Below are 10,346 nucleotides of genomic sequence, written 5' to 3'. Positions count from 1 at the left end.
AAAATAATCGAAAACATCTCTATGACGCGTTTTCGGTAAGAAACTTTCTGATTGAATTGATCATTATGAATCGCATTGAGTTAATCGGCATTATTCTGCAATTTACAGAATAGATGAGTCCTAATAGCAATGTATGTACAGGGATAAACCCAGCAAACAAAAAAAAAGAACTTTGATTGTTTTAAGGCAAATGCTTAATCATCATAAGAAACCCACGAAATTACATCTTACAGAAATATTGATATCGATGTTTACTTTGCTTTACCTAAATTTCAATATTTGTTCTAGAGTTGTAAATGGAATTCTTTTTCATTATTATTCCTAGCTGTCATTGATTGACCATTTCCGCAGTTCTGTGTTTTCTCTATTTGTTGCAGACGTTACCAACTGGACTGGTCCATAAACATGATGTCGCAGCTCAGGAAATGTACAAAGGCAAAAACAGATACAAGGAAATGTATGCATGTAAGCCTAAACCACATTTGTCTACTTGTTTGTGCAATTGAATGGATCTTATGTCGTTTGGCCAGAGAGAATACGTTTGATCAATGTCTACGTTACGTTTTATGACATTAAACGTCAATAGAAATGTGACGTCATAACTTAATACGTTCAATCTGCAATGCGTTAATTAGAGCGTTTGCTAAACGTTATAAAACTGTTTTTTTTTGTTATCCCTACTGCAACATACACTGCAAGCGGGGAACCACAAGCAACGTTCGCCGCAAACGCGTTTACTGAACGCATGACTGATGACTGATTTTCATTTGATTTCGGATGAAAAATAGTAAAATATTCTTATTTCATTCTCTTTGCTGCAGTCATCATTGGTCAACTTTATTTTCTAATAATATTTTTGTACGTATTTGCTGCTGTTTTCTAGATGAGTTGATAAAGGTATTACATACCCCCAATACATGGGAAATCATATTGTTATTACTTGAGCTGTCTGTCCGTCGGTCTGCCTGTCTGTATGTGTGTCTGTCAGTTTGTCCGTCACATATCGTGTCTGCTCTATAACGTTTGAACCGTTTGAACGATGTTAAAAATAACTTGCAACAAATGTTCACCATTATAGTATGTATGGAGCGCATGTTACAAGCAGCTCCGTTCAAGGTCAATGTTTCGCTTAGATGTCACAATCATATGACTATCATCCGACTGCATTTTGTTTCCTCTCCATTTCTCTTGAAACGCTTGAATGATTTTAAAATAACTTGACACAAATGTGTACTTTATTGAGACAAAATTCACTGCGCATGCAACAACAAGCTCGGTAAAAGGCCAAAGTCACACTTTGATGTCAAATGTCATGAATACATCTTGTTTCTGCTCCACATAGCTAAAACCGCTTTAAGAATTTTGAAATTGCTACCTACAAATGTTTACATAATTAAGACTACGTACAGATCACATGTTTAATGCAGCTCGGTTAAAGGTCAAGGTCTGCACTTTGAGGTCAAAGGTCACATGAATATAATAAGCCTATATTTCGTGTCCGCTCTATGCCGCCTGACATGAAGGTCACGGTCAAACTGATATGTGAAAAGTCATATGACTATATTTTGACTATATTTCTTGTCCGTTCAATATCTCTTGAACTACTGGAATGTTAAGTAACTCACCATAAAATTATTAATATACTGCGAAGATGTGCAGAGCGCAGTACAGTACATGGCCATGGCCAGCCAAAGGGTTTGAAGGTTCTTTGCCTATGCCATGTCAATTTGAAGGATTTTGAAATTACTGTCTACAAATATTCATTATATTAAGAAGATGTGCAGAGCGCATGTTACAACCAACTCGGTTCAATGTCACAGACATGCTCCGAAGATATATTGATTCTGCTAAATATATCTTGTAACGTTAGGGATTGAGATTTATATTTGATTACAAAAATATCCATCAAGTTTGACTTAGTTATAGATGATTTATTTGTTGATTATGCAATGGTATTCTGCTCCTCAGCCTTTGCACAGTATTGTTTAAGATTAATCAGTGGGTCACAGGTCATATTTGCTTTTTTGCCATTGTTGAATTTAATTTTAATTATGTTTTAATACGACCATACGTTACCAAGCGGTCGTTGACACTTTACCTGCATAATGACCCATGTTTATTTTGACATTAGTATGTAAAAGGTCACAGTGAATTTTAATACTAAAAGCTTGTCTGATTGATAATAATAGTCGGCAACAGGTGTCTTCACATTATTTGGACAGAGTTGGCATATGGTGCAGATGACCCATATTGAGTTTGAGATGGGTACATCAAAGGATATAGTCGCGGGGATCTTTCACACAAAATATTGTCTGATTATTAACTTGCGTATGTTGGACCTACGGTCATCTAACGTGGAATGTATACTGGTCATGACCTGCAGATAAATCTGATTTAATTTGATATCAAAGGTCAGGGTCACATTCAGTTTGAATACAAAAGCTTGTCCGATTGATGTTTTCACTATGCTTGTGTCTACGGCATTTACACCATTAAAAGAGGTTGAACGTAACCTGTTATTGACATATATTAATTTTGAGATTAGTTTGTCAAAAGTCGTGGTCCTGGTTATCTTGTCCGATTTATAGGTCATGAACTGCAAATGAACCATACTGATGATTGAAATTATGTGCCAAAGGTCATGCTCGCGGTGGTGTTAAATAAAAAACGCTTGTCTGATTGATAACAAGGGCATTTGTTGTCAGCAGATATATTCCGTTGAATTGGAGCTCAGTAGGTCAACACAAGGAGGCTGTTCGATCAATAATAACATAATAATTGGGCCTACGCTCTAAAAAAAAAGATATTTTACATCAATAATTATTCCAATGAATTACTACAATATGGTAGGGCCTATTGGTTACAAACAATTAATAAAGGTTGGTCATGGTCTGCAAGTGACCCATATTGATTCTGATACTAGTAAGACAAAAGTAATGGATGCAGTGATATTTGACACAAAAACCTTGAAGAATTGATAACTCGAGTTTGCTCGGATCTAAGGTCTTTAAACTTGGTAAGCGAGTGGGTCAGGAAAACAGATGACCTCTTTCGCGGTAATCCGATCAAGGTTACGGTGACCTTAAACCAAATTACCTTGTCAGATCGATATAAAGAGCATGCATGAACCTCAAACGTGTCATAAACCAATCGGTTACCACTTAAATTCACTTTGGCGCAGCCATCTCTTTATCTGTATATCTGTATAACTTGAATTGCCCATTTCCATAACTAAGGTATCTATTAAACTTATTTACTCAACCATGCCTGTAATAACCTTTAAAAGTGGTCAATATCTAAACCCTCTATACTTTGTCTTGTTTCTATTTTTCTCTTTTCAGACGACCATTCACGAGTATCTCTTAAAAAAACAAAGCCAGACGATACGGACTATATCAATGCTTGTTTCATCAATGTACGTTACATATTTTGATTAATATTGAATCCGAACAAAAACATTTAATTTCGTTTGTTTTTTATTTAAACATTGTTTAATGATTCAAATTGGCTTCATATATTTCGAATGTTTGTTTTATAAGTTAATTACTTTAACAGATAACATTTGATATACGAGACTCACTGTTCATGTTTGTTTGTAGGGTTATGAGAAAGTTCACAAATTCATCGCATCGCAAGGTAAGTCATAATAATTACTTGTTTATAATGTTCCTGTCAAAATCTCGCGAAGAGCTACTATCTAGCTATATCATATATAATGAGTGGACCTGTTACTATTCTTTGACGTCAACAGTCAATATATCGTTTTCCACATTTTTTATTGCACCAAGGTCCAACGAAGAACATGATTGATGACTTTTGGCGGATGGTTTGGCAACAAAAGGCCGATAAAATTGTGATGCTGACAAATCTTATAGAAATGGCTTCGGTATTTGACTTCGCTACCTATATCAAGCATCTAGCTTGCAATCATTTTGTTGGTGAAGAGTATCAGTATATAAATCTTTGATTCTTATTGTAATGAACTAGTATGTAAATCTTCAGTACTACTTGTAATGAGCTTATGTTTAAAAACAAAGTATATGAAAATACGAAATAAATACTCCTTGTTTTATATATTCATAATACCTTCTGTCCTCGAACTTGATTATTCAATATGAAATTGGAACAGAAATTTCTTATCTCTTAGATATTGGAGAATATTCAGAAAAAAAACTGCTTAAACGAACCTTTTCTCAACGTCGAATAAGATTCGCATCCATATTGACTACAGATAAAATGCATACAATACTGGCCAGAGAAGGATGACACCTGCTCATACGGCGGCATAGATATATCATACATCGACACAAAAGAACTCCAAGACTACAATATACGCACATGGGAAGCCGTGAAGGTACACCTGACTGGTATAATTAAGAAAAAATCCATGAAAAATAACTGTCAACTAAAATCATTCATTCTTTTATTTTGTCATATTATAAACACTAGGAATATGAGTGTAATTTGAAAATTCTTAATGTTTCCTTTCGTCTACAAAAAAGCAGGGCTATCTTAACATTTTGCCTAGTTTAGTTGAAACACTGTTTTAGTAATGACTGCTCTGCTCTAGGTATATCTTTGTGTTCAGTTCGTAGCAAAAAAAATTGTCAGCATTTGTTTAAAATCTACACGAATGAACAATGGAAATATCTCTGTTTAGGGGTGATCAATAATATTTTAAAATGTGTCCAAATTATAATTTAAGACCGGCAGTAAACCACGTCGAATACGCCAGTTCCATTTCAAGACCTGGCCAGACAAAGATGTTCCAGACAGTGCTTGGTGCCTCGTCAACTTTTGGAAAGCTGTTGACACTAACAACTCAGCAAATGAATCTCCAATTGTTGTGCACTGCAGGTAAGGCGATTGATTCTTAATCATAATGTCATTATTCGATGACATTTTCTGGATTCACTTTATCTTTAGTTACCTTTGACGGCAAAATCAATTGTCTATGGTTAAGTTGTATTCATCTCAAATAAGTGTGAGTGTTGCAAAGTTAAATCAACAGCATTTCATTTACATGAATGTAAAATATATTGAAACATTAGTTGCTTCAGTTGTTACACAGAGCAACTGATCATTTTATTATTCACAGTGCTGGAGTTGGTCGGACTGGAACATTCATTGCCCTTGACAACCTGATACACCAAGCAAAAAAAGAAAAGAGCGTTCGACCTCTACAAATGGTGCAGACACTGCGCAGACAGAGGGTGAACATGGTACAAACGAAGGTTAGTTACTTAATGAATAAACTGTTCGTTTATGTTACGAAGGTGAAATTTAACAGCTTAACAGAATAGCTAAAAAGACCAACACAAAATCCTCAACATTGATTGATATTATGTGCAATGTGTTTAAACCACTGAATAAGGTAAATGTCACAGTCATGCTTTTAACATTTTGTAATTATGCAGCCCATGTATCAGATAAGTGACTATTCATACATATTGTATAGGAACAGTACGTGTACCTTCACGAGGCCGTAGCAGAAGCTTTGCTGATCGGCACACATCACGTGTACTCCAAGCAATTTGATAGTTTCTACAAGCACATGGTCAACAAAGAGCCCGGATCGCTGAAGACCAGGGTTGAAGAGCAGTTCAATGTGAGCTACTAAACTGTTACGAGAAAGATACATATTTAAATAAAAAAATGAAACGGCTAAAACTGTGTTTGCCTTAAAAATCCTAATAATTTCATACCTATCAAGCTGATACTAATGAGGGTTGGTTAAATCTTTGCACATGTAGTTTGAGCTCCTTTTCCAGAATCTACTTTAAGTTTGTTTTCCTCCTTCTAAAGGAACACTATGAGTTAGTAACAACGCATTTTTAAATCACTAGACAAACTGGAACTGGCATTTATATATTGTCGATACCATACAAGATTTTTATTGCTTTACAGCTGATTGAAAATGGAATCACAGAAGAGACGGTACGGGAAAGTGGTCATGGATATGGAAACATGGAATCCCTGCCATCTGAAAGTAATTATGTAAAAAGATCATATACAGGACTGATTCTTGCTAAAGAAATACTTTTAGATTATTTAAATCATTATAAATGATGTTCATATAATTCATTCTGTTATTAATTTAATAAACGTATTTGTTATACAGTTGAACACCGTCATTCTTTAACAAGTGCTAGTTGTGCTTCGTTGTCACCTCAAGCCCGAATGAATTCGCAGTATGGTGAAGATACTTTGACACGATCGAGTTCGAAATAAGAATTTATAAATAGGTGTGAAAGCAAAACAAAACGGGACCGTAATGTTTGCTTCGGAATAGCGATTTTGGAATAAAGACCGAACATTTAGTTAAACAAAGAAGGAGTAGAGTCGGGACCGAAAAATAATTTCGAAATAGCGATAATTTCGGATAAACGGTGTTCGGAATAGCGGTGTTCAACTGTATCCTCTATATTTAGTAGATGCCTATCGTCCTAAGCTGAAAAACAGAGGGTCTCACATAGTCCAAACACTTGGAACTGTTTTCTTACCGGTGAGTATCAAACGCGACTGCGAATTATTGTACGCCATTAACGCAAATCATTGTTTTCTGTTTGAACTCAAATCTGTTTATTAAGACATATACTGTACATAGTTTTACTGACTTCATATTCATTTTGAAAAAGACCGACCTGGATACTAACTTCGTTGTTTAACAAATTTATGCAGTGAATTCAATTCAAAGTGCCGGCTGTTTGTCCAGCTAATTACGTAACTAGTTTATAGCACGTTTGGGTTGACAAGTATGACCAATTATAGTAGGATGGTTCGGCGTCATTTCAAATCAAGAAATATGATGTATCCACATAAAATGTTTATATTGGAAGGTTGATGCATTTGTTTAATTTCAGTCCTCTATATTAATACAGTCGGACCCCGTTGGCTCATACACTACGGGACCGGTGAAAGTATCTCGAGCCTAGAAGAATTAGAGCCAAGCGGGAATGCTTTACTTCAGTATAAAACATCGGTCCTATACATCCAGTTCGAGCCAACGAGGAATTCGGGCCAAGCGAGTTTGAACCAAAGGGGTTCGACTGTACATATACATCTAGTTTAAAATATATGTTTGTTTGATTTTCTTAAAGAACTACGCGAACAAAAACACATTCCTGATGGGCATGTCGCCGACAGAAAATACGCTGGAAGAATTCTGGTCCTTGATTGAGGAACAACACATCACCACCGTCATCATGATAACGTCGCAGTCACATGCCGCGTACAAGGTTGTGAAATTAATTATGTTACCATTATTGTAATACAACAGGCTTTTCGATGGAATGCGACGCTTTATCCAAGCGATTAGTTAACGTATTTATTTGCCACACCGTTAGTTTAACATTGTGTCCTATGGTGATTAATTGCAATACGTTACTAGTGTTCTTTCATGATACACATATTTCAAAATCAAAATATAATGACGCAAGCATCCATCATTTAAGATTGTTTGCACTATTGATATGATATTTAAACATTATTCCAGACTTGTCAGTACCTTGGAAGCAGTGACGGAAAACAAATCGGCAAGTTTAAAGTAAACTGTATCCATGAGAAGCAAAACAAAGCTTTCCAAGAGAAGTGCTTTTCATTCAAGGACGTTAACCACGAGGTGAATGATATGGCAGACTAACAAAGAGTTTTTTTTATATATTTAACATGTTGTAATGAAACTTTTCAATGATGCATTGTCGGTTTGTTCATATAACGCGTAATTATGACAAAACTACACTTTGGCATACCAGTACGTTCATTCAACAAGATACCATACCGTGTGGACAAAAAACATGTGTTTGCACATAATGACACGCTCATTTGACAAGATCACATATTAGTTAGACAAAATTGCACGCATGGTTGACATAATACGAGGAGTACACAACTTTGACAGTTTAATATCAACTCTTAAGATGAGAACACTACTTTTGACATTTTAACGATCAGTTCGAACAAGATCGCAATATACGTTGAAAAGTTATTCATCGCTGCAAATTTAGATAATATCACATTATAACTGGACAAGATGGTGCAGTTCGCTACTTTTATCAAAAAATCTTCCTGTTGGACAATTCCAATGTATATTGAAATGCGGTTATTCAAGCATCGAAATTGTCGGCAGGCAGTTTATTTATGTAAGGTGAGGTGTAAATATAGACATACTAACATATCAATTCGACAAGATGGTATAGCAGTTAGTAAGATTAATTACTTCATTGGGCAAATGTGATTACTTTTAACACGGTAGGACGTCCAATGAACAAATCGGCTTGAAATTTCAGAGCGTAAGACAGGTTCGGCATTCCATAGAAACACATGCCTTATGCATAGTTAAAATTCAAAAAAGTATTTCAAACTATTAATTATTCGACTTAAAGAAAATTTTGGTTTTGAAAAAAAAAAATGGAAGGAAAAAAACGATTACACATTAGAGAAGAAAAAAAATAATATTGTAATTGTCATCACACCAACATTATTTTGTTAGCCTAAATAATACACGGTACAAGCCTTGCAAATACACCAACAGTAAAACGGACCCTGTTATTCTCTACGCCATTTTTGTGTACATTTAAGGATGAGGACTATCTAACGACAATCCGCCAGTTTGAGTTTTTGGCCTGGCGGGATGGCGAGGACACGCCCATGGCAGTCCAGCCTATGCTGGACATTTTGGAGGCAGTCAACAGGTGGCAGCCTCACCTCGGCGAGACTAGACCCATCCTCATACATTGCGAGTAAGATCAGCAAACTATTTGGTTTGCTTCAAAACTATTTTTACAGCATACTTTTGATTTATTTGGTTTTACACGGAAACGTTGAACAGTCATATTTTAGGTAAATATAAAGTTTGAGAACAAACGTAAAACGTTTGCAAACAATACTTGTATTGCATTGTTTAATTTTCAGAACGGTAAACTGTTTGCAAGCCGAACAGCTTACATACTTCAATTCTGTGAACAACTATCCGCCATTTAATTGTATGGATGATATGCTTTAATATGAATGCCATGTGTGCATGTTTGGTGCTCAGTAAGAAGCATTCCATAAAACAAATACATTATTCTGATTTTACAGATCTGGATATCGTCGCAGTGGATTGGTAGCTGTACTTCTGAATGAAATTCATCGGGTTCAAGACAACAAGGGCCAGATAAACATCGTGGACAGCGTGAAGACAATGAAACAACGGAACAAAGTTATTGTGCAGAACCCGGTAGGTTTGACATACGAAGTGCTCACAAATTAACGTATACCCAGGACGCTATATGGTGATAGAATAAAATAGTTATTCGACCGTCCTTGATTTACCGACTGTAGTGGTAGGTAAACTTATTTATACTCGCACTCGGGCCTGCCCATTCGGCGAGTGTTCCGTTAAAATTGTTAGTCATTTCTGGTTTTAGGAGGAAAGTGCACAGATAGAAAGTTACCCTGGTTATAGCTACCCTGGTTCTTTAACATGCACCAGTATATAGCATTGTCACACGGGTTCCCCACTTTACGTCCCTCCCGGAAGACGATTAGTATTTGTAGTGATGCGACGGGGAATCGAACCTGCGACCCCTGGATTGATAGGCAAGTGTGTAACCACTAGACCACGGATCCGCCACCGAAGTTGATAAAGTTTTATAGATACAGACACAATTTTCGTGACGTCACTTTGGTATTTATCAAATATTAATCATGTTTAATTACGAAACGAATTTACAAACCAATTCAGTTTAAAACTTTATTTGTTTGTGAACTTTTCTTACTGTGCTGTAAAACATCTGGTTTCTACTGAGTTACGAATTAATATCAAGTTCCTGTTTTGTAGGCACAACTCCGATACATCTACGACGTCATGCAAGAACATGTCAAACAGATCGATGTTTATCAGAATTTGTAGGCCATGGCAGAATAGTGTTTACCCATTTGTACAGACTGTGTCACATTTATTGTATCAAATGACGGTTTACATTTAATAGTTGTGCATGGTTTTAATGAAACCTGGTACACGTTGGCTGTTATTAATCTTATTATACGGATTTTATTATTATTTATAGCTAAAGTAGAGAGGTTCAGTGTGGACTAAATAACTGTGCATTCGAAAACGAAACATGACTTTAATAACTCATAACTAAAATAAAATCATTTTTACGATTAAATTCCGAAAATTATTGTATGAATTGAGGAAGCAAGTTTTTAAGCTTAACGTTTTAACTCGTTTATGTAATATAGATTCACAACATATTATAATCATTGATTGATTTTAGACTTATTTTGTTCCATGCTCAGTAACTATTACTAAAATATATATTATTTTCTGTTGTTATATCAACCTGTGATGCTTACGAAAT

At 35.5% G+C, this 10,346-nt stretch overlaps 1 protein-coding gene across 1 annotated transcript; it reads left to right on the top strand.

Annotated features, from left to right (window-relative positions):
- The first annotated feature begins 386 nt into the window (after positions 1 to 386).
- LOC128225810 (receptor-type tyrosine-protein phosphatase alpha-like) lies at positions 387 to 9,895 on the top strand. The gene is made up of 15 exons (XM_052935708.1): positions 387 to 465; positions 3,342 to 3,415; positions 3,600 to 3,636; positions 3,789 to 3,886; positions 4,232 to 4,354; positions 4,706 to 4,857; positions 5,099 to 5,234; positions 5,459 to 5,608; positions 5,908 to 5,989; positions 6,432 to 6,505; positions 7,101 to 7,238; positions 7,496 to 7,621; positions 8,581 to 8,741; positions 9,082 to 9,220; positions 9,824 to 9,895. Exons 1-15 carry the CDS (start codon positions 426 to 428, stop codon positions 9,893 to 9,895), a joined length of 1,602 nt encoding a protein of 533 aa, XP_052791668.1. The 5' UTR covers positions 387 to 425.
- The last annotated feature ends 451 nt before the right edge of the window (positions 9,896 to 10,346 follow it).

The sequence above is a fragment of the Mya arenaria genome, chromosome 3, assembly GCF_026914265.1.
Source record: "Mya arenaria isolate MELC-2E11 chromosome 3, ASM2691426v1".
NCBI classification, from domain to species: Eukaryota; Metazoa; Mollusca; class Bivalvia; order Myida; family Myidae; genus Mya; species Mya arenaria.
Note: the sequence above shows the minus strand (reverse complement) of the source record. Positions and strands in the feature narration are given on the sequence as shown.

Excerpts from the sequence above, each read along its gene's own strand:
- LOC128225810 (XM_052935708.1), top strand. The coding sequence starts at position 426 with ATGTACAAAGGCAAAAACAGATACAAGGAAATGTATGCAT. Across the intron at positions 3,887-4,231 it reads ATCTTATAGAAATGGCTTCG|ATAAAATGCATACAATACTG; the intron begins GTATTTGACTTC and ends TATTGACTACAG. Across the intron at positions 7,622-8,580 it reads TCAAGGACGTTAACCACGAG|GATGAGGACTATCTAACGAC; the intron begins GTGAATGATATG and ends TGTACATTTAAG.